Source organism: Salvelinus namaycush, chromosome 36 (genome assembly GCF_016432855.1).
Source record: "Salvelinus namaycush isolate Seneca chromosome 36, SaNama_1.0, whole genome shotgun sequence".
Taxonomy (NCBI): Eukaryota; Metazoa; Chordata; class Actinopteri; order Salmoniformes; family Salmonidae; genus Salvelinus; species Salvelinus namaycush.
In genome coordinates, this window is record NC_052342.1 from 1,604,056 (window position 1) to 1,628,519 (window position 24,464).

The 24,464-nt window shown below is 43.7% G+C and overlaps 2 protein-coding genes across 2 annotated transcripts in view; one reads left to right on the forward strand and one right to left on the reverse strand.

The window, feature by feature from the left end:
* The first annotated feature begins 6,309 nt into the window (after window positions 1–6,309).
* Window positions 6,310–8,303, forward strand: LOC120030714 (zinc finger protein 862-like). Its single transcript, XM_038976164.1, has 3 exons — window positions 6,310–6,971; window positions 7,153–7,242; window positions 7,717–8,303. Exons 1-2 carry the CDS (start codon window positions 6,366–6,368, stop codon window positions 7,225–7,227), a joined length of 681 nt encoding a protein of 226 aa, XP_038832092.1. The 5' UTR covers window positions 6,310–6,365; the 3' UTR covers window positions 7,228–7,242; window positions 7,717–8,303.
* A 5,042-nt stretch (window positions 8,304–13,345) lies between these two features.
* Window positions 13,346–24,464, reverse strand: part of LOC120030204 (NACHT and WD repeat domain-containing protein 2-like) — a 67,794-nt gene continuing 56,675 nt past the window's right edge. The window contains exons 6-7 of the mRNA XM_038975556.1: window positions 21,251–21,840; window positions 13,346–17,245 (exon numbers count right to left, since the gene is read on the reverse strand). Coding sequence (XP_038831484.1) covers window positions 13,346–17,245; window positions 21,251–21,840 — 4,490 coding nt within the window. The remainder of the gene's footprint in view (window positions 17,246–21,250; window positions 21,841–24,464) is intronic.

Below are 24,464 nucleotides of genomic sequence, written 5' to 3' on the forward strand. Positions count from 1 at the left end.
AATTATCATGCAAATCTTAAAGTTACTAAAATATGCTGTGATGCCAAATTGCTTAAAATGAATCAAACTAATCAATAAACGGTTGGCTACATTCATACATCAAAGATGATGTTCTCTATAATACATAAGGGGGTTAGGGTATATGCCTACATTTGATGGAGGAAGAAATGTAATTAATAAATGGGGATATCTGGATTAGGAATAATAAAGCAATTTTACAAAATAGGCTTGAATTACAAACTGACCCAGTATAGCATGCATGCAGCCACCACTTCAAATTATCCATTCATTTAATTCCAATAAAATACATTAATGAAATGTTAATAACAATTGAGGGTTGTTATCTACAGGTAATTAGAAGACTATCAGAAAAATATTAGTGCAGCCATGATCAAAGCTAGTGCGCGAAACTAAGGTCACTTGGACACCTAGCGCGCTCACACTGGCAAGGCTCACACTTATTTGACCGTTGGGTTGCCTGTGTTGCCAGTAACGTTAGATACTCGTTGATGCTGAAGAAGCTAATATTGACAATCAAATTGGGTAACTATCTATTATTATTACATCTAATTGTCACTGAATTTAACTATATATACGTTTGTAAATGCTGACTAACATTAACATTAAAATATAGCTAACGGTATATCATCTACTGTAGTTAGCTAGCTAACGTTACTGTGCCGTTGGTCGCCTATAGCTAACGGTAATGCGTTAGCTTAGCTATAGCTGCAAATTCATGTAACGCGGTAGCTAGCTAACAAACTATCGCACAGGTTAGATTTAAATGTTATTACGTTAAATCAATTTGATGGAGTTGTAATGGTAACGTTAACGTTAATTTAAGGACAGTTGCTAGCTACAGTAGCTAACATTAGCTAGCTAGCCAAAGCCAGTAACGTTAGCTATCTAACATTTTGGACTGGAGAACAGTTATTGTTGCTAGTTATTGAATTTACTCACTATGCAGGGCCGCATGACAAGCTCATATTGTTGTTGTTCATTCCATCAAATAGCTACAGGAGCTAACCGTAGCTACATTAGGTTCCGGCGAGATCGATCGAAATGTCTTAGTTTGGGGGGAAACCGCAAGCAGATGAGACGACGAGTCTCCTGCTCACACAACGTTATCCATCAATGCAACAAGGGAAACATTACAGATGAGCTTTACGATGTTTCTACCCTATTCACCGTATAGTACACGATTTTTGACCAGGGTCTATAGGTAGCTGGTCTAAAGTAGACTACTATGTAGGGAATATGGTACCATTTGGGATGAAACCCCCTATTCATGTAGTGTTCTAATGTAAGTGGGAGTAATGCACACGTAGAAGGGATATTCAAAACTAGCCCTGCCTGCCGCTCCATAGACTTTCACTGTGTCCTCTATTTCATATCATATAACGCTTTCCATTAAACTAAAATCATTCAATCACTGGCAGGATATAGGTATTTTTTTCTATATGTATTCATGTGTTTTTTTCCCGCTCTTCTCTCCATTCCTTCAAGAAGCGACCATCATCCCTCTTACTCCAACCCTTGGTCATCCAAACCTGTTCCTGAAGATATGCGGTATTGCGTTCGCTCACCTCGCTTGGCCGTCCATAGATCTGGAAACCATTTAACCTAAACTTTTCCGATTTTTTTTGGTCCCATACCTACCATGTTGTAACAGCGTGAACCCCTAAACATCCACAAATACTTTTGATTTTCATAATGGTTGTCAATTTCATCTTCAGGCTGAAAGACAATAGATGGGCAAGAGACAATGGATGTGTCATGTCCAAGAGGCCTTTAGGTGTATGCCAAATGCAAGGTATGGGATAGTCAAAGAAATACCCTTGATGGGCGGATTCTGATTAGACCAGATGTGCGTAGAGAGTTTAATTCAATGGTATCAGTACCATACTGAACGACCACAGGGCGATTGTGTATGGTGTGCTGAACACGTTTTGCGATTTCTAATGACCACAACCATATTAATCAGGCCACACATCACCACACCCATCAAACGGGAACAAGCGTACCTCAAAAGCCTTTTTTTGGAAATGTGTCTCTGTTACCGCATGGCAAGTCTGTTTCACAAATTTAGACAGCACAGAAGTACAACAAAGTAAAGTATAAGTCAGCACAATACAGTTCTGTACAGTAGAGATTAGTATAGTAGCAGACACTTAAGTAGAACACAGTATAATTTACTGTATTCTACTGTACTGCCTACTGTACTGAACTATACTGTACAGTACTGTACTGCACTGTACTGTGCCAAACTATACTGTACTGTGCTCTACTGTACTGTACTGTGTGCCAACCTTGTGATTGTGACTTGTGATTATCTGTGATTATTAAGCTGGTGGTTTGGAATTCCCATTGTTAGTGCCTCTCCTGCCCATGATATATGAGACAACGTACACATGGCCACTTTCATATAAAGTGGCATTGTTTACATCATTACCTACAGTAGCAAGACACTACCACTACTACTTTTACAACTACTAGTCTTAGTAACTCGTCATGGATGATTTTAAGGTTGGATAGTTTTGCTTTAAATGGCAGTCAATACGAATAGAACTAACGACCAGAGAACGCCTAAAATGTCGCTTGACAACCAGTGTTAGTGAATGTAGCATCACGTTTTGTTGAAAAATTGATGGTTTGGGAAATAATCTTGATTTTTTTGTATAAAAGCAATAATACACTCGAGGCCATGTGTTATGACATTTTTATCATGGCTGTGGTGGTCTACGCCACTCTGCTTCACCTCGTGGTTATGACCACATCAAAGCCATGATAAAAATGTCATAACACTTGGCCTCGAGTGTATTATTGCTTAATTGTCTGATTGGTCCGGTCCGGACCAACCAAGATATGGTCTTGTTTGGGAGCAGGGCTCAATAGAATAATAGCCAGTGTGTAGAATAATACCCAACCATGCAAAGGAGAATATTGTATTTTTCTACCTTTGTGAACCTATTCAGGACACATCACCATAAAGAGAATGTCATGCATAATTATGCATTTATGTGTAGTACAGATCAGGAACTCGTGATGTCATTCTGTTACAGTTATTCTGTTAATGTTTCAGTGATTGTTCCATAATCTACTGTGTTTGTAAAATTAAACTACCTACAGTGCCTTGCAAAAGTATTCACCCCCCTTGGCATTTTTCCTATTTTGTTTTCTTACAACCTGGAATTAAAATTGATTTTTGGGGGGTTTGTATCATTTGATTTACACAACATGCCTACCACTTTGAAGATGCACAATACCACTTTATTGTGAAACAAACAAGAAAAAAAATACAAGAAAACTTGAGTGTGCATAAATATTAACCCTCCCAAAGTCAATACTTTGTAGAGCCACATTTTGCAGCAATTACAGCTGCAAGTTTCTTGGGGTATGTCTCTATAAGCTTTGCACATCTAGCCACTGGGATTTTTTCCCATTCTTCAAGGCAAAACTGCTCCAGTTCCTTCAAGTAGGATGGGTTCCGCTGGTGTACAGTAATCTTTAAGTCATACCACAGATTCTCAATTGGATTGAGGTCTGGGCTTTGACAAGGCCATTCCAAGACATTTAAATGTTTTCCCTTAATCCACTCGAGTGTTACTTTAGCAGTATGCTTAGGGTCATTGTTCTGCTGGAAGGTGAACCTTCGTCCCAGTCTCAAATCTCTGGAAGACTGAAATAGGTTTCCCTCAAGAATTTCCCTGTATTTAGTGCCATCCATCATTCCTTCAATTCTGACCAGTATCCCAGTCCCTGCCAATGAAAAACATCCCCACAGCATGATGCTCCCACCACCATGCTTCACTCGGGATAGGGCTCTCGGGGTGATGAGAGGTGTTGGGTTTGCGCCAAATATAGCATTTTCCTTGATGGGCAAAAAGCTCAATTTTAGTCTCATCTGACCAGAGTACCTTCTTCCATATGTTTGGGGAATCTCCCACATGCCTTTTGGCGAACACCAAACGTATTTGCTTATTTTGTTCTTTAAGCAATGACTTTTTTCTGGCACTCTTCCATAAAGCCCAGCTCGGTGGAGTGTACAGCTTAAAGTGGTCCTATGGACAGATACTTCAATCTCCACTGTGGAGCTTTGCAGCTCCTTCAGGGTTATCTTTGGTCTCTTTGTTGCCTCTCTGATTAATGCCCTACTTGCCTGGTCTGTGAGTTTTGGTGGGCGGCCCTCCCTTGGCAGGTTTGTTGTGGTGCCATATTCTTTCCATTTTTTAATAATGGATTTAATTGTGTTCTGTGGGATGTTAAAACTTTTTTTTATTTTTATAACCCAACTCTGATGTGTACTTCTCCACAACTTTGTCCCTGATCTGTTTGGAGAGCTACATGGTGCCGCTTGCTTGGTGGTGTTGCAGACTCTGGGGCCTTTCAGAACAGGTGTATATATACTGAGATCATGTGACAGATCATGTGACACTTAGATTGCACACAGGTGGACTTTATTTAACTAATTATGTGACTTCTGAAGGTAATTGGTTGCATCAGATCTTATTTAGGGGCTTCATAGCCAAGGGGTGAATACATATGCACCACTTTTCCGTTTGTATTATTATATTTTTGTTGAAAAAGTTATTTCTTTCATTTAACTTCACCAATTTGGACTATTTTATGTATGTCCATTACATGAAATCAAAATAATAATCCATTTAAATTACAGTTTGTAAAAATGCCAAGGGGGATGAATACTTTGGCAAGGCACTGTAGCACCACCAAAATTGTTTAATTTAAGACAATGTAAAAATGTCAATATTGATTATTTCATTGATGACTTGATATCTATAAACTGGCAAAGATTCCAACTAATCCCAACAGTCCAAAATACATGGGATTACTTTCTTCCTGAATTCACAAAGGTACAGTGCATTTGGAAAGTATTCAGACACCTTGACTGTTTCCAAATTTTGTTATGTTACAGCCTTATTCTAAAATATATTAAATCAATTGTTTTCATCAATCTACATAAAATACCCCATAATGACAAAGCGCTAACAGGTTTTTAGAATTAAAAAAATTCTAAAAAGATACCTTATTTACATAAGTATTCAGACCCTTTGCTATGAGACTCAAAATTGAGCTCGGGTGCATGTCATAATGTATCCTCCAGCACAGTGGTTCCCAAACTTTTTATAGTCCCGTACCCAGGATCTGAAATGAACACCCACCAAGCGCCAAATGCGGGTAGATTTTCCGTTTGGCGAGTAAATCTCAGAAGGCTATCCGCCACACTGGCGGGTAAATGTTTGTGCCAAAGTAATAATGTAATAAGATTTGGCATGTTGGCTCGAGGAAATTACTCATGTTTGCCAACCTACCACAGACCATCTCTAGTGCTCCTAGTTTCACTGCACTCTTTACTGCATGGGACATCAGCTACTCGACATCGCTCACTTGCCACGGGTATGCTGCTAGCTACCGTTCATTAGAAAGCTGTTATGTGGCGACATTTACCTGGAGTAAGCCAACCTTTGAAACAAAAACCTATCGACGAAAAGGAGAACGAATCACATAAAAAAAGAACGTTTTGTGAGAAATGGAGGTTTGAAGATAAAGGAGTTTCAAGAGGCTGGCTACAGTATGATGCGGAGGCTGTGGTGATGAGTTGTTCTGTGTGTCGTCAGTATGCTAAAGATAAAAGCAGAAACAACTAATTTGTCATCGGAATTAAAACGATGAAGCTGGAGAACATTCGTGACCATGAAAACAGCAAGTGTCACATTGCCTGCGTGTCTGTGTCCCGGGCTCAATCAGAACCTCTCCTCTTGACACTCTGTGACGGCGCTAATGGCAATGTCAGAGCAGACCAGCAGGAAGATGAAGATACTGTTTAGGACTGTACATGCCACTGGCAAGAAGGCGAGACCACTTTCTGACTTCGAGGGGATGTGCGAGGAAGTGAAAATGTTGTTACTCTTGTAGCTAGACTAGTACTTTTGTAGCTGGTTTTTTCAAGTCTATTTAGCAGACCTGGTCCAGTATTGTAGGTTATTTCTCAGCTCTTGATAAGCTTTGGTTCACCTCAAAATAGTGTATAAATACCATAAAATTATAGGCCTACTGATGCTGACATGGATCTCCATGCTTTCCTATGGCTCTGTAACGTTCTATTTTAATATTTGTCTCCAGATGCTGTTTACATTGAGACACAATTGACTTTACCTGCCTTATAGTGTTGATCCTTAAGCAAACCAAGGGTAGAAGGCTAATTTAGCACAATCAACTGCCAGCTATATTGGATAACATGATTGTATATTTAATTATTATTTGATGTTTTATTTTTGCAGTTTGGATAAAAAAAGGGAATCGCTGTGGGCTCAACATATAGAAATGAGAAGCAGGCCAAAGAGTTTATGCACCATATTGCAGAGGTGGAGAGAAACAACATCAGAGAGAATCTGAAAAGCACCAAATTTCTCTCCATCATGTCAGATGGCTCCACAGACAGTTCTGTGAAAGAGGAGGAGTTAGTTTATGTCAGATTCTGTCACAAGGGCAAGATCGAGTCGAAGTTTGTTGGCATCAAGTCAGTGGAGAAGGCAGACACGGCACACATAAGCAACGCCATCAGTGCCATCATAGTGTGTGATGAGTGGGGGAGCAAGTTGGTCGCTCTGGGAACAGATGGAGCTGCTGTGATGACTGGAGCCAAGAATGGTGTGGTCAGCCGGCTGAAGGGTACCAGGGCCTACATCATCGGCATCCACTGTATGGCACACCGCCTTGAACTGACCTTTTCTGATGCCATCCAGTCCAACGTGATGTTTCAGAAAGTTGAAGACCTCCTCAGTGGGCTGTACACCTTCTACCACACCAGTCCACTGAGCAGGGTAAACAGCTTCCAAGCTCTTGGGCACACGCCACTGTTGCCCACCAGAATTGGCGGGCTCCGATGGGTAGGACACCTACTGGACCACTTCCTGCGAGGTTACCAGGGGCTTGTCCAGCACCTGGAACAGGTAGTGGCTCTAGATTGCTATGCTAAGTACTCAAAAAGTCATCATCACTATGTAATCTCCAGTAAATAACAACAAACACGGTTATAATTGGTAACTGATCAAATGTGTCATATCTAATATAGTTTTTTTAGGACAGCAATTCATTGTCTATTTGTATGTCTTTGTTCTTTATGTATTTCAGATTCAATCTGCTGATGCCCACCATCACCATAGCAGAAGCCCACAGCTCCTTGTGCTTATCACAGGCAGTACTTAATTAGTACAAAACCGGGTATGTTTATTTAAGCTGCAATAAGAAATACTTACCTTAAGAGAATTAAGAGAAAGGATAACGTCAATAAGAGAGGGAGAGAGAGTGAGTGAGAGTGTGTTGTAAAGGAAAATTCTGAAAGGATGGTCAAATTAGCCTTTTATTATCAGAGAAGGCCCCATGATGAAGGCCACAATGGCCAACAGATATGAGGGAATTTCGCTGACCAGAGGTGACAGTAAGACCCTCGTCACCTCACAGGACACAATGCTTGACAGGCTAGTCGAGATTCCAGGATGCCAGTGTAGGGGTACTGTGTGCCACCAAGCTGGTCAGCTTCACCAACTGGCCAGAGTCAGGAGATAGAGCAGCAGGTTACTTTATGTTTTGTATTACAGGGCAGTCAGGTTAGGTTCATGTTCATGATAAAAAAAGATATAATTTGAGAATCAAAACTGCATGATGCTTGTTATGTAATGTATACAATTATTCTAGATTTTGGTGACACTGAACTGGAAACCCTGGTGGACCACTTCAAGCATGTCTTGGAAACCTCTGGCATCCATGTTGAAAGGATCCCTGACCAGTGGACTGTCCTGAAGGTGCTGACGTACCAAGAGCCCCAGTCCCTGCAGAAGATGTTCTGGTTCTGTGTCAACAGGAGCCATTAGCATTTCTGCCCTGATTTGCTGGCATTGGTTGACCTGGTCCTGTCCTTCCCTGCCTCCACAGCTGAATGTGAAAGAGGTTTTAATACCATGAAACAGGTGAAAACCGATTGTTGGTCTGACCTAAAGTCTGATACACTGGCATATCTCCTTTATGGTCCAGCTGTTCTCTCCAGAGATCAGGGGAATGATACGATAAAAGCTGTGATGCTGTGGCACCAGGACTCTGTCAGGAGCAGGAGGCCAGACTTCATGGACCGTGGAAAGAGGGTGATTGTGGTAGAGAGTGAGGAGTCTGATGTGGAGGTTTAAGTTGATTAAAATGTACATTTAATAGCAAAAACTTCAGTAGAATTTAGAGTTCAAGACTTCTTCAGTTGTGTTCAGGCTGGGAAAATAAATGAATAGATGAAAAAAATCCACCAGCCAAGCATATTTCTTACCGGAGAAAATAAAAAATTGCCTTTTTGTGTCACACATACAGCTGAAATCGGAAGTGTACATACACCTTAGCCAAATACATTTAAACTCAGTTTTTCACAATTCCTGACATTGAATCTGAGTAAAAATGCCCTGTCTTATGTCAGTTAGGATCACCACTTTATTTTAAGAATGTGAAATGTCAGAATAAAAGTAGAGAGAATGACTTATTTCAGCTTTTATTTCTTTCATCACATTCCCAGTGGGTCAGAAGTTTACATACACTCAATAGGTAATTGGTAGCATTGTCTTTGAATTGTTTAACTTGGGTCAAATGTGTCGGGTAGCCTTCCACAAGCTTCCCACAATACGTTGGGTGAATTTTGGCCCATTCCTCCTGACAGCGCTGGTGTAACTGAGTCAGGTTTGTAGGCCTCCTTGCTCGCACACACTTTTTCAGTTCTGCCCACACATTTTCTATGGGATTGAGGTCAGGGCTTTGTAATGGCCACTTTAATACTTTGACTTGGTTGTCCTTATGCCATTTTTCCACAACTTTGGAAGTTGGGGTCATTGTCCATTTGGAAGACACATTTGCGACTAAGCTTTAATTTTCCCTATTCATGATGCCATCTATTTTGTGAAGTGCACCAGTCCCTCCTGCAGCAAAGCACCCCCACAGCATGATGCTGCCACCCCCGTCCTTCACGGTTGGGATGGTGTTCTTCGGCTTGCAAGCCTCCCCCCTTTTTCCTCCAAACATAACGATGGTCATTATGGGCAAACAGTTCTATTTTTGTTTCATCAGACCAGAGGACATTTCTCCAAAAAGTACGATCTTTGTCCCCATGTGCAATTGCAAACCGTAATCTGGCTTTTTTATGGCGGTTTATGGAGGTTGGAGCAGTGGCTTCTTCCTTGCTGAGCGGCCTTTTAGGTTATGTCGTTATAGGACTAGTTTTACTGTGGATATAGTAACTTTTGTACTTGTTTCCTCCAGCATCTTCACAAGGTCCTTTACTGTTGTTCTGGGATTGATTTGCACTTTTCGCACCAAAGTACATTCATCTCTAGGAGACAGAATGGGTCTCCTTCCTGAGCAGTATGATGGCTGCGTGGTGCAATGGTGTTTATACTTGCTTGTACAGATGGACGTGGTACCTTCAGGTGTTTGGCAATTGCTCCCAAGGATGAACCAGACTTGTGGTCCACATTTTTTATCTGAGGTCTGTGCTGATTTCTTTTGATTTTCCCATGATGTCAAGCAAAGAGGCACTGAGTTTGAAGGTAGGCCTTGAAATACATCCACAGGTACACCTCGAATTGACTAAAATGATGTCAAGGATGCCTATCAGAAGCTTCTACAGCCATGACATCATTTTCTGGAATTTTCCAAAGTGTTTAAAGGCACAGTCAATTTAGTGTATGTAAACTTCTGACCCACTGGAATTGTGATGCAGTGAATTATAGTGATATAATCTGTTTGAAAACAATTTTTGGGAAAATTACTTGTTTCATGCACAAAGTAGATGTCCTAACTAGAGGTCGACCGATTTAGGATTTTTCAATGCCGATACCGATTATTGGAGGACAAAAAAAGCCGATACCGATTAATCGGCCGATTTATAAAAAAAAATAAACATTTTTAATGTTGGCACGATATCAGTTTGTGTTTCTGGATGGTTTGTCCTCTGACAAATCAAAGGTAAGTTTTGGTGTCTCTCAAGGTTCCTATCTAGGACTGCTATTTTTTTCACTATATATGCTACCTTTTGATGGTGTCATTCGGAAAACACAATGGATGTACAGTCGTCTCAAATAAAACTGAATGACCTCTGCTACTCTGGACCCTGATCTTTCTTTTGACGAACATATCAAACATATTTAAAGAGCAGTAAGGACTTTATGAATACATTTGATTGATTGGTTGATTGATTGATATAGAATGTTGTAGTATACTGTAGAATACAATTGTGAATACATAGTATAATATAGTATTTTTATATGGGTGGCTCTGATTTGCCGTATCTATACAAGGATGTAGAGGATTGTTTTTCCCAACAGCGAAGCGGCTAGCTAGGGAGTGAAGAGCTTTCATTAAAATTTCGGCCCACCTCATGATTAATATATTGTATGTAGTCTTGGGTGGTTTAATCTTATAGTACTCGACAGAGAGAGAGGTAAGGAGAGATAGAGATGAGGTGGTGATGGTGAGTCACAGTCAAACCCTTCTGATCACAGGTTGTATAATGAAAGAGGGTGATGACAAAAGAAGGCCCCTATCCTCAAGTGTCAATACGACTACACAATAAGGCAGTTATTTTGGGCTGAGTAAATACAGATAATGTCATACTGTGCATAGTCTACTGTAAAGACACACACACGTTAGATTTGTGGTCTAGCGAGCCCTCCCGGTTTGAAAAACTAATTATTGTGTGGAGGTGTGTGAAGGTGTCTGCTGCTGTCTGTGGTGTATGAGTAATGTGCTTGCTGCAGCCAGCTCATTCTGTTTTCAGAGGGATTTATCGTGGACGCCATAAGACATAAGCTCACCCTCCGTCATTAAGGCATGGCCACTTGCTCACTTGGCACACAGCAGATCAGACACCGGCCGCAGAGAATTACATTGGTAGCCCAAAGCAAAAAGCTTCAGCCGTCCAATCACATGACCTGAATGTGTTTACCTGTGTGTGTATGTGTGGCTGCAGGGCAGTGGCAGAGAGCTCCAGGTGCTCTACATAACCTAATGATAATGACGCTGTCCAACAGTGTTTGGAAAATGTTTAGCACGCTTGTCTGGAGCTGAGCGCAGAATGGGCAGGGCAATTACTTTACCCATCAACTAATGTTACATCTCTGTTTGTGTGTGTGTGTAATGTTTATCCAAATGAGAGAGAGAAGGGGGGGTATTAGTTCATGTTCAATGAGTACACATAATGCACCTGTGTGTGGCTGTTTGGAGCCAAGAACAGCAAGAAAAAACATCCTTCACCATAGGGGAAAACACCCTATTTCAGGTTGTCTAGACCGGAACTTTTTCACTCAGGCCCACCTTCCAGCATTGGTGAACGTCAAGTGGCGTAGAGCTAGACGTTTCTGACAAGTTATAAATAGCTCTCTAAGGTATGCAATGACTGACATGACAAGAGGAAAATTGATAATGCACTACCCAATTTTGAAGTTGCACCTTGTGCATTCTACTATTACAACCTTCAAGAGTAAGTTGAAAGCCAGACTAAGTTCCTTAAAAATACATTGTTTTTGATGGGGGGGTGAGGCGCGCACCACAGTTTGGGGCCCACTGGTCTAGACGATATAGTAACGACCTCAGACTGCTGCAATGAGAAGCATGACGAAGGTCTGCAGGCGAAAAGTTAATTTTATTACATTAAAATGTTCCGTACAAACAATGCATACACACTATTTCATATTGCTTCAGATATAAGTTTATTTATTTTTTCTGTTAGAATAATTCCAGTTAAACAACTCTGTAACAAAATGCAAGTACAACATTTATGAAAATATAAATATCTCTAAACAGGTAAGTCAGTCCTGACCATACAAAGAATACCGTAGAAACATTCATTACCAGTATGTCAATTGTGTCGCCAACACGTACGTTTTTAAAAGTATTTCAAGTTACATGACATACAATAATAGCATATACTGGCTTCCATATGGACACATTCAAATATACTCTTAAACTGGCATTCCAATATATTAGAAGTGGACTTACTTAAACATCTTCTTTAGCAAAGATAATACATTTTCTCTATAATTCTTCAACATTATCACAGTAAAACACTCAAACAATTCGGTCATGATGTAAGTTATACAAGCCTTACAAAATGGACCATTGTCAACAGAACAAAACATCAAACTAGTATCGCAACTTTGGCAAATAGAATGTTTGCTTTGAGAGCAATGAAATATGTTAAAGCTTAATACTGCTACTTAAGTTCTTAAGTTACCTTTGGGCCAGCATCTGAACTGCTGAAAAGAAGTAAACATACAATTAGACAGAATAGCCCTTAAAAGGTTTTATGGAGAGAAAAAAAATGTTAGGGTGCTGATGAGTCATCCTTGACTGATGATATCCTTTAATTTCACACACATGTCTCTCTCTCTCAACGTAAAAGCTGTAAAATAGAAGACTTTGTAAGGCATGGATGCATATAGCAAGATGCAACATTATGTTCAATAGCGGTGTCTGCTTAAAAACAAAGAATTCACGAACCAGAAGACTTAGACCAGCTGTTAATAGATGTTTATACCTGTTTATAAATCTCCTCCTCAAATTCAACACTGCCACTAAAGTACCTTAATTCTCAATAATTGTTCTTCTTTGATCATTTCAATCAATAAAATTGATTATGTATGCTAGTATATGTATCTCTGCATATACTGTGTTTACAAATTCCCTGCGTCTTCGTAATTCTCAGTAGTCTGCATGAAAATGAAATACATTTTAAAATCCAGGCACTCACTTTGATTGCATTAAGCAAAACATACTTTTTTTTTAAGGAGTTGCACAAATTGCAGCAGCCAAAAGAGATTTATAGTTCTTATTTTGTTTGTACGGTACCAGTAGATGTAAATAAAACAAAAATACATATTTCTTAAGAAAAGCATTTATAAGGAAAAGTATTCAAGCTCACTGGAATGGCTTTCGATATGTAAAACAGAGAAATGTAAATATCAACTTTGTTCTTCAAATGCAAAAGGACACAATGGCAAAACGATAGATTGAATATATTTTCTATATATTTCTTCTAGTTTTCAAACCATAAAAAAAAACTTGAATTCTAACAGTCATCATGCGAAGAAAAAAACTAAAACGATACCATAAAGGTTGTAATACATGACTTGAGTGCAGCGTTATAGTAGCAGTCAGTTCGTACCCAGAGGACTGACATCTGCAGCTGATTCAGGTGGCTGTAAACAAGAGTAAACTGCAACCCCCCGAGAAACCTCATACATCCACCTCAATCCCACCTACCTAGCATCTTCGCCCATTGCTCCACTCTCCCACACTCTCACTGCAACAGTTCGCTCTTTTTGGTGGGGGTAGTGGTCTCAGCCTCCCCAGAGTCAGACACGTTGATGGGGCTATCCCTGGAGAAGACCTCGGTGGACTCCCTCCACAAGCAGTCTGCAATGGTCTTGAAGGTGTGGTTGCCACACTTGGGCCTTATCTTTTGTGAGGCATTGTTGACGATCTGCCGACTGTTGGATGTGGCAATCTTGATCTTGAGCGCGGCGTCCACCCTGTCCACCACCGTATAGGTGCCGATGCTGCCATCCTCGAAGCCAATGATGATGTTGAGTGCTCGCTGGGACAGGCAGAGGAAGGTGGGCGTCTTGTAGAGGGAGCATGTCCCGATGCTCTTTCCGTCTGCCAGACGCATCACGATCAGGTGGGACACCACGCCCACCTCGTCATCCTCATCACTGTTTCGGAAGCAGACATAGACCAGGTAGCGCCCGTCCCTCGACAGCTTCTGCCGCCAGATGATACCGGCGGCGTGGACAAGCCTCAGCTTCCCGCTATGAAGATCCAACACGTTAATGTTCTCGTCACCTTTGGAGATGATGCCCAGTTTCCCATTTGGTGAAATTTGGAACTCCTCCAGATTGTTTAAGAAGTTAGTAGGCAGCTGGACCCGTCTGCAGACAGACTCATCTGCCACACTCCATATAAACACAGTCTCTGTAGATGTGATGAAGACAACAAAGTCTGGGCAGTCGGGAATGAGTTTGAAGTTGATAATGCTAATGCCATCATCACAGACAAACTTCTTGGAAATACTGCCTGACCAGAGGCTAACAGCGAGCAGCTTGTTTTTGGTGATCCCCACTAGGAAGGTGTTTGCGGTGGTGATCAGTGCATTCTGTAGGGTCACCAGGATGTTGCACACCTTGTGTCCAGTGGCCAGCCTCCAGACTCGGGAGCAGTTCTGTTCGCATAGGGAAACCACAAACTGGTCATTGTGGGTCATCAGGAGCTGAGATATCTTCTGTCCGTTGATGCGAAAGATGTTTTCGCCATTGGCCGTGTGCCAGATGTACTGGCTGCACTTGTCATCCGACGTCACCATGAGATCCCCAGTGGATGTCAGGACACAGTTTTCCACCAAGCCCTCATGCTTGAAGACAGTCTCTATGAAGCCTGTGCTGAAGTTCCACTTGTGGATGGCTTCAGAGCCGTCCATGGTGAACACAAAGTCCTCCCTGCCAGAAAGCTGTAAGCTCTGGATCCTCTTGCCTGTTTTGTCGATGTTGGACATGGCTGTAATGATGTCAATGTCCCAGACTGATAGCACTCCACTGCTGGCCACAGACAGGAGCAGGTTGTGGTGGATGGACTTGATGAGTTTGACGATGGCCCCAGAGATCTCAATCAGGCTGGCCATGCATTGCCCACTGTCCCTCCTCCACACAAATATGGATGACGTGTTCTCCATGGAGGCCACAATACTTTGGCCATTTTTTGAGAGGACAGCAGCCACGAATCGCTCAGCATGCTTGGCCTTGAATTTCTCTGCCATCTTCCACAACTTGGTGTCCAGGACCTCAATGCTCTTGTCTTTGCAGATGAGGATGGAGCGTTGGTCCTCTGACAGCTCAATGCCTACGACCTCGTTCTCATCCCCCCGGCAGTCATAATCTTCCATCAGTCTGGGGTTGGTGATCTCTTTGGTGTTCCACACCGACAGGCTCCCCTCATTATCGATCATCACCATCTGGTGAATGGTGTCCAGGACCAAGATGGACTTGACAAATCCCCCGGAGAACTCTGACGTGACCGTAGCTAGCTTGTCCCCAGTCCCAAGATGGAAGATGGACGTGGTGTTGAGGTACTGACCACAGAAGGCGTACATTCCATCCGGGGAGCATTGGACGCAGGTGACCTCATACCAGCAGTGGAACTGGTAGAGGGGCCAGCCGTAGAGCAGATCGATGACATCGACATCTTTACTGGCCTCTAGCCAGGCCAAGGCATGATGGCTGGACAGGGTGAACCCATTGATGAAGGCCACCCCTCCTGTGATACCACAGTGCTTGGAGCTCTTGATGTCCACTTCAGACAGCAAGCAAGACTTATGGTTGTCATATATGAGTAGCGTGTTCTTGGTGGTTGCCACAACCAGGTACTTCTCGTCGCTGGTTAGCCTGATTCCCAGGACAACCGAATGGGCCGTGTCTATCTGCCGGAGGAGCTGCCTGCTCTCCACATCCCATGTGCTCACAGACCCATCCTCCAGGGCCACAAGTACGATGTTGGGGGCTAGGGTGGGCAGGATCTCCACGATCTGCATGTAGCTGGAGCACAGCGGCAGCCTTTCAGGGCTGTAGGTGACATCCATGGAGGAGTGGAGGGGCACAATGGAGCAGTATTTGGGGCCGTCCTTGTCGCATTCCAGGAGGAGGTGTTGGAGCTTGGGTAAAGAGGTGACCACAGGGAGGAGCCTCTGCTGCAGCTCTGCGGACAGGGATGCCGGGTTCTTCATCACTTTGATCTTGATGCTGCGCAGCGTGGTGGCCAAAAACTTGAGTTCTTTCTCCTGGGAGTAGTTGTAGGCTACATCTATGTCGGTCAGTGCCTTCTCAAACTGCCCTATCTTGATCATGGTGTAGAGCCAACTGAAGTTCATGATAACCCCGTACATGAGGTCGTCCATGCGGCCACTCCGAGTTAGATGGTAGAGGAGCTCCGTCATCTTCCTGTGGTTGACAAAGAAGATATCAGGCTCCAGGAGGTTGCACTGGAACACCCAGGGCTGCTCGGGGGTCTGCCTGTCATAGGAGTACTTCTCGGCGGATGCTTCTTTATGGGATGGTTGCTGGGAGTGTGGATTCTTGTGTTGGGAGATGTTAAGCGAGGCAAAGTGGTTGTTGTCACAGTGGAAGATCTTTTTCCTGCCTCCCGACCATGCCCCCAGGAAGTATTCGGCCAGGAGGCTGTGCATCTGGTGCACATCCTCCTCGTTGCTAAGATACAGCTTCTGGGCGATGAGTTGCAGGTGTCTGTTGGCCCACACCATCAGGGTAACATTATGCACCTGCCTTTCCAGCAGGTACCCCTCCAGTTCCTCTTTCAGCCTCGCCACCAGGTCATAAGAGATCCTCAGTGGGTTTTTTAGATTTGAACTCACCATGATATCTCCCAACACACTGTTATCCAATGACAGAATATCTTCCAGCTCTACCTCCGTTAACCCCACATTGGCCATGGTGATGTATCCCAGCGCCCTGAACACGAACCGCTGCCCCAGCTTGTTCTCCACAGAGTAGAAGAGCTGCTCGATGCTCTCATGCACGGTGGAGCACAGTGACCGGTCGTCCACATCCTTGTGCGAGCGCCAATGCACCACCTCCTGGTAAATGAGGTTGACAAACATGGGAAGCGTGCACTTGGCCAGCGCTTCATTGACGTAGATCTGCTGTCCCGAAGTCACCTTTCTCTTCAACCCCAGCAGCTGCTGCTTCAGTATCTGACTACAGGCCTTACGGTCCCACTGCACCAGCTCTACGTAGCGCCCTTCATCATGAATCAAACAGCGGAGCTTCTGGAGGATTCCGTGTTTGTTGGGTAAAGTGGAGACCACGATGCGGACAGTGCGAGGCAGGTGGGCGGGGAGCCACCACAGCTTGCGGGCCTCGTCGGCCTCCGAGAGCTGCTCCAGGGCATCCAAGATGATGACCAGGGGCCGATGGAAAGAGGGCTCCCCCAGCAGGTTGACTAGCAGCTCCCTCATCTCCTGGATCTTGTTGGGCAGGAAGTGGATCAGGCAACGGTAGTTGATGGCGATCTGCTCACAGATGCTCTGGAGGAGGGTGCGCAGGTTTGTGGCGCACTCGGAGGAGCCCACAAAGCGGACAATGACAACCGGGTCTGTCTCAGGGCCCATCTCCGTCTGGAGCCACGCGTAGGCCTGGAAACAACAAAGAGAGAGAAAATAGATTTTGTAACTTTCTCAAGGTTGGGTATCTTTCATGAAAGAGCTCTGTGACACAACACAGAGAGAGAACAGAGACCAGACCATGTTTTCAATAATGGATTGCATTTATAAAAACAGTTTTTAAAGTCTCAAAACATCTCAAAGTGCTCTCCATTTTGTGGAAAGGGTTATCTAACTTGAGAAAGGACTTCTGTGAAATGAGCATCTAGTTTTGTCATTTTTTTAAGCTTGAACTTTTTGCAATCATTTCCCACACGTTACACTTTAAAATGAGTTTCAATAATTATCCTGTATGCAATCCATATAACCCTGTCTGACTCAGGAGACAATAGACAATCAGCAGGCAACATAAAGCTCTACTAAAGAGGAGGGAGCTGGAATTACTATTTGGAAGGCATGGGGCGTGATATGATGCCATGGTTGGAGTTTCAAGTTTCATTAGTCGTATGTACGGTGTACACCGTCCAACAAAATGCTTACTTGCAGGTTCCTTCTCGACAACATAACAACAATAAGAAATAAAAAAGATAAGAATATGAACATAAAGTAAATGGCTCAGTAGAATATTTTTTTTTTAGCATAAGTATAATACAGGATCTTCCAATTCATGATCCAGAAGTGTTTGTCGATCGTAGGAAATTATTGCACGAACATCTGAGCAAACAAAGTAATAATTAATGCAAAAATAGCCATAAAAAGCAAAGTAGAGTAGGAACCAGCAAGATGCGCGCCCTCATCAGCACTGAGCAGTGCACAGAGGAGAGATATTTGCTTCAATACCGGGTATTTTGTCCCCTGCGGCCAATGTATAAAGTCAGAACATCTGCTTTCTCAGCCACTGCCTGTCAAGGGAGTACCTCAAGACTCGATCCTAGGCTCCACACTCTTCTCAATTTACATCAACAACATAGCTCAGGCAGTAGGAAGGTCTCTCATCTATTTGTATGCAGATGACACAGTCTTATACTTAGCTGGCCTCTCTGGCCCCTCCCTGGATTTTGAGTTAAACATTCTACAACAAAGCTTTTTTAGTGTCCAACAAGCTTTCTCTGCCCTTAACACTGTTCTGAACACTTCCGAAACAAAGGTAATGTGGTTTTGTTAAGAAAAATGCCCCTCTCCCCACAGGTGTACTTACTACCTCTGAGGGTTTAGAGCTTGAGGTAGTCACCTCATACAAGTACTTGGGAGTATGGCTAGACGGTACACTGTCCTTCTCTCAGCACATATCAAATCTGCAGGCTAAAGTTAAATCTAGACTTGGTTTCCTCTATCATAACCGCTCCTCTTTCACCCCAGCTGCCAAACTAACCCTGATTCAGATGACCATCCTACCCATGCTAGATTACGGAGATATAATTTATAGATCGTCAGGTACAGTAAGGGTGCTCTTGAGCATCTAGATGTCCAATACCATTTGTCCATCAAATTTGCCACCAATGCTCCTTATAGGACACAACAATGCACTCTATACTCCTCTGTAAACTGTCCATCTCTGTATACCCAACACAAGACCCACTGGTTGATGATTATTTATAAAAACCTCTTAGGCCTCACTCCCCCCTATCTGAGATACCGATTGCAGCCCTCATCCTCCACATACAACACCCGTTCTGCCAGTCACAATCTGTTAAAGGTCCCCAAAGCACACACATCCCTGGGTTGCTCCTCTTTTCAGTTCGCAGCAGCTAGCGACTGGAACACGCTGCAAAAAAACTATCAAACTGGACAGTTTTAGCTTCATCTCTACATTCAGAGACTCAATCACACTCCCACTGACACTTGTGGCTGCTTCACGTGACACATTGTTGTCTCTATCGTTTTGCGCTTTGTGCTGTTGTCTGTACCCAACTATGTTTGTACCATGATTGTGGTGCTACCATGTTGTGCTGCTGCCATTTTGTGTTGCTACCATGTTGTTGTCATGTTGTGTTGCTACCATGCTGTGTTGTCATGTGTTGATGCCATGCTGTGATTTTGTCTTAGGTCTCTCTTTCTGTAGTGTTGTGGTGTCTCTCTTGTCATAATGTATGTTTTGCCCGACATTTAAATGTTTTATTCCAGCCCCCCGTCCCCGCAGGAGGCCTTTTGGTAGGTCGTCATTGTATATAATACATTGTTCTTAACTGACTTGCCTAGTTAAATAAAGGTAAAACAAAATTACAATAATAAATTGTTTAAAACTGATAACATTCAGTATCAAAAATATGCAAAAGTAGAGAAAATTAGAAAGGGGGCTGAACTCAGTTTGTAGAACTTATACATTATTCAAGAGATTCATTCCTGTGAACATTTTAAGCTTTGCCAAGGCCATGAGCTAAACAGAAAGTGAAAATGAAAACATGTTCAAGAGTAAGATAGAAGCAGCCTGGTCCCAGATCTGTTTGTGCTTTTGCCTACTCCATTGTCATTGTCAAGCCAAACATGTTTTGCATGACAATTCCATAAGGAGTTGGCAAGAGAGCAGAAACCGACTGGCACCCAGGCTAAGATAAAAACACCCAATGACTTTCCCATAATGAAAGAGATTTTATGAATCAGTGCTGCTCCCTGTTTCCCTTGTTTCATCCATATTCATAGTTTAATTCCAGAAATTGACGAAGGCCCCCTGCTGTGATTCCTAGAGTCATTAAACATAATTTGACACTTTCGGAGAAGTTCTTGAGGCTCTGAGATAAGCTACAGAAGTGTGGGTGTGTGAGAGAGCCAATGTGGGACAAATATGTATGTGCATATGTGAGTTGGTTTGTGTATCTTGGCGTGTGTGACGTGTGTGAGCAAATATGTGAGCACGTGTGTGTGGAGTGCATGGCAACTCCGAGGAGTGTACGGCAGGTCTCAGAGCGCATCATGACAGAATTGACGGTAGTGACTAAAATCTGTGAGTCTGCTCCGGGCGATAGGCTGTGTCAACAGACCCATCATTCCATACCTCCCTCCATTCCCCCATCACTCCTCTTATCCAAAAACACAGACCACCTCCCCACTCATCCTGGCAATGTATAACTCCTGAAGGCCACAGAAGCAGCAAGACAAAGCAAATAAAGAGAAACAGGGGCATCCCACTTTAATATCTAGCACTGATCTCCGCGACAACTGCTGGAGTTATGTATTTGAAGCAACGATCTGAACAATCTATTTCACCTACGATAAATTATGTGTCAACCGTGATATATTAGAGGTGAAATAATCTTACTGTGTGTGTACACAACTATGATAGTGTAGCCTACCACAGTCCTCCTCTAACTCCTATCATCCCTCTCCTCTCCACCGTTGTTCTGTCTCAATCTATAAACAGCATGTTTCATCCCTGTCGTCTCAGCACTCATCTTGCCTGCCTTTCAGTGAATTAGGAGAGAAATATTTAACACAATGGAGCAGCAGAATGACACTGTGAGAGTTTGGCTTTGTGCCCAAATATGTGTGGCTTAGTCAAGCGTTGCTCCGTGCCCGTATTTCATAAAGTAAATCACTTTATCTTACAAGAAGGCAATTTCATGGCATCCATTATAAAGGTTGAAGAGAGAAGCAGGGTAGAGCCGCCCCGGGTGATTGCACTGTGGGCTCCCTGCAACATGACCCTAATGGGCCCGACTGGCTGAGCAGCCAGATGGCCCAGCAACAGGCAGGCCAGTGAGTGAACACTGACTTGACACACACACACACGTGGGCAGACAGGCATACAGGCACACATCCATGCATACACAAACATAGGACTCACATGTAGCAAACAAAGACATACAGATGGATAATGCATGCGTAGCGAGCACACGCAGACACTTGCATACTCTCGCACACAGAAGGAGGCACACACACAGATGGACATACTCACAGGGACAAACACAGAGAATGAATGCCTGTTGTGCTAGCTAAAGCCATCATTTTATTTCTTAATCAACATTTATCTAAACCAGGAAGTCCCATTAAGTCCCAAAGACCAAAAGTCCACTCCCCACAGTACATTGGCATGACTCTCACCTGTTTGGCCACCTCCGCTAGCAGCAGTGTCTTCCCCGTGCATGGCCCGCCGTAAACAACCAGAGGGCTCATCCCACTCTCCTTAGACGGTAGCAGATACTCCTGCACCAGGTCCAGTGTCTCGCTCTTATAATCGTAGAACGCAGAGAAGTTCTTACACAGGGACAGGTGCTGGAGGATCTCATCGTACAGGGGGTCCATCTCTGTGTCAAAGTTCTGCTGGATCGTGGCCTGGATGATGTCCACCATATCCTCGTAGAACTGTTTACACAAGCCTTCGACGTAGTGGCTCTCCACCTCCTGGGAGTAGCCTAGCTTCATGTCGCAGTGCGTCACAGAGGAGTAGACGCGGAGGTTTGACGAGGCCACCACTGTTGGGATAAACTCATCCCGCACTTTTAAGAGACGTTCGTAGGCTTCCTGGTTACGCATGACGCGGTCCTCAGCGACGACGATGTCCATGTACTTGGCCATCTCCGGGAGCTTGGCATGTCGGTCGAAGTTGGAGATCTTGCGGATGTAGCAGACACACTTCTTGAGGAAGGCTGGCGTTTGTTTGCCCAAGGCGAAGTCCAGTTCATCCTCCAAGGCTGAATAATGGGAGAAAAACAAACATACAATCAATCAATTCAAAGTTTGAAAGTTTTGTCCATAAAGACATTTGCTATATAATGTTTCTGAGGAGTTAGGCTAACCTTGCGCTTCCAATGCCATTCTATAAAACCCACGGATGATTTGGAGTCCTAATATTGGTCAAAGTTATTTGAAAATGTGTCCCTGAAGTAGCCAGGCTACTAGATTCTGGCAGTCCCTTTTCTAAGTAGTTTGAAAAGGCGAGCACTGGGTGCTGTTGTGTGCTCCGACGCTTGTCTTCAAAACAGACACATTTTGAGGTTTGCAAGTCTTTTAGTAAAGCTGCACAGATTCTGGCAGTCCTTTGTAGCCTGTCTTTAGTCTGCGATTAGATATGTTTCCACTATGCGGCAGGGTAGCCTAGTGGTTAGAGTGTTGGACTAGTAACCGAAAGGTTGCAAGTTCAAATCCCCGAGCTGACAAGGTGTCACGACTCCGACCGAAGGTGACTCCCCTTCCCGTTCGGGTGGAGTGGGCGAGATACATTCCCTGGGCCGAGATGGCCCAGAACTCACAACGCCACTCCTCTACTAACGTATCCCCCTTTCAGTGTGTGTTGGGGTACCAGCCGCAGTGTGTAGGGCCCTTCAAAGTCCTGAGGAGAATAAACGAGGTGTGTTATCGATTACAACTCCCTTCCTATTATCGTATTAACCCCTCGTTTCATGTGTCTCTCCTCAGGCCGGTGGTAGCTGGTCCCCTGCAGGACGGTGAGGTGCCGGAGGTCCCTCCTCCCCCTCTGGACATCGAGGGGTCCCCGGCGTATACGATACGGGCCATTCTGGACTCGAGACGCCGGGTGAGGGGCCTGCAGTACCTCGTGGACTGGGAGGGGTACGGTCCGGAGGAGAGGTGCTGGGTACCGGTGGGGGACATTTTGGATCCATCAATGTTGAGGGATTTCCATCGCCTCCATCCGGATCGCCCTGCGCCTCGAGGCCGGTCGACCTCGAGGCCGGTGTCGGCGCGCTGCGGGAGCCGCGCGTCAGAGGGGGGGTACTGTCACGACTCCGACCGAAGGTGACTCCCCTTCCCGTTCGGGTGGCGCTCGGCGGTCGTCGTCACCGGCCTACTAGCTGCCACTGACTCCTTTTCCTCCCCCTCCTTATGTGTTTATTTGTTACACCTGTGTTTAGGTGATTATAATTAGTTGGGCTTTATTAGTCAGCCAGCCCGTACGCTTCTTTGTGCGGGATTGTTCAGTTGTAATTTTGGATTCGGGAGTAGATGAACGTATTGTTTGTTTCGTTCATCGAGTGTATTTTGGACTGGGTTTTTGTTCTCCGTGTATGGGACGTTTGTTTGTTACACCCAGTGTTTCCGTGTGGACATTGTTTGCCGGTTGTGCATTAAAAGCACCGTATTGAACTCTCTGTTGTTCCTGCGCCTGACTTCACACCCCCCGACACCCAGAGCGTTACACAAGGTCTGTCGTTCTGCCCCTGAACAGGCAGAACGTCATTGAAAATAAAAATTGTTTCTTCACTGACTTGCCTAGTTAAATAAAAAATATGCCTTGTTTAAGGAGAAACATGGTTGACACAATCACATATTGCAGCCTTATCACAGACCCCTAAAGAGCCAGCCCTACACTGAGAGAACTTGTTATCTAGAACCTTAAAAGGTTCTTTGGCTGTCCCTGTAGGAGAACCCTTTGAAGAACCCTTATGCTTCCAAATAGAACCCACAAAGTTGTACATGAAATCCAAAAGGGTTCTACCTAAAACCAAAAATGGTTCTATCCAAAAAAGGTTATCCTATGGGGACAGCCGAATAACCTTTTTGGAACCTTTTTTTCTAAGAGTGTACTGAAACTCTGCCAGCATCTTCTGTGTGGTATCGAACACACTGCAGCGTGTGTTCGAAGCAATGGAGAGAAAAGAAGGGAAGAGCGGCTGGAGGGGAAGAGAAGCGAGTGCATGGAAACGCTGTTTGAAGCTTGGTATAGTCAATAACTGGCATACTGAATGTATTTTTTACTTAGGCTACATAAAAGCTTTGGCTATGCCTTTGAACGAATCAAACATAAAAATCTGCATACTGGAGATACTTTTTTTTCAACGAGAAGGATTTACTTAAGATGCCCGGCAAGGCCCTCATCCCCGTCATTCGCAGGAGAAAGAGATGGAGGTATCGTGGACAAAGATCCGGGTGCCTTGTTAGGATCAGTCACCGAGAGGGTAATCTACCTTTACCAAAAATCAAATCAAATTTTATTTGTCACATACACATGGTTAGCAGATGTTAATGCGAGTGTAGCGAAATGCTTGTGCTTCTAGTTCCGACAATGCAGTAATAACCAACAAGTAATCTAACCTAACAATTCCACAACTACTACCTTATACACACAAGTGTAAAGGGATAAAGAATGTACATAAAGATATATGAATGAGTAATGGTACAGAACGGCATAGGCAAGATGCAGTAGATGGTATAGAGTACAGTATATACATATGAGATGAGTAATGTAGGGTATGTAAACATAAAGTGGCATAGTTTAAAGTGGCTAGTGATACATGTATTACATAAAGATGGCAAGATGCAGTAGATGATATAGAGTACAGTATATACATATACATAT

Excerpts from the sequence above, each read along its gene's own strand:
- LOC120030714 (XM_038976164.1), top strand. The coding sequence starts at position 6,366 with ATGCACCATATTGCAGAGGTGGAGAGAAACAACATCAGAGAGAATCTG. Across the intron at positions 6,972-7,152 it reads TTGTCCAGCACCTGGAACAG|ATTCAATCTGCTGATGCCCA; the intron begins GTAGTGGCTCTA and ends TATGTATTTCAG.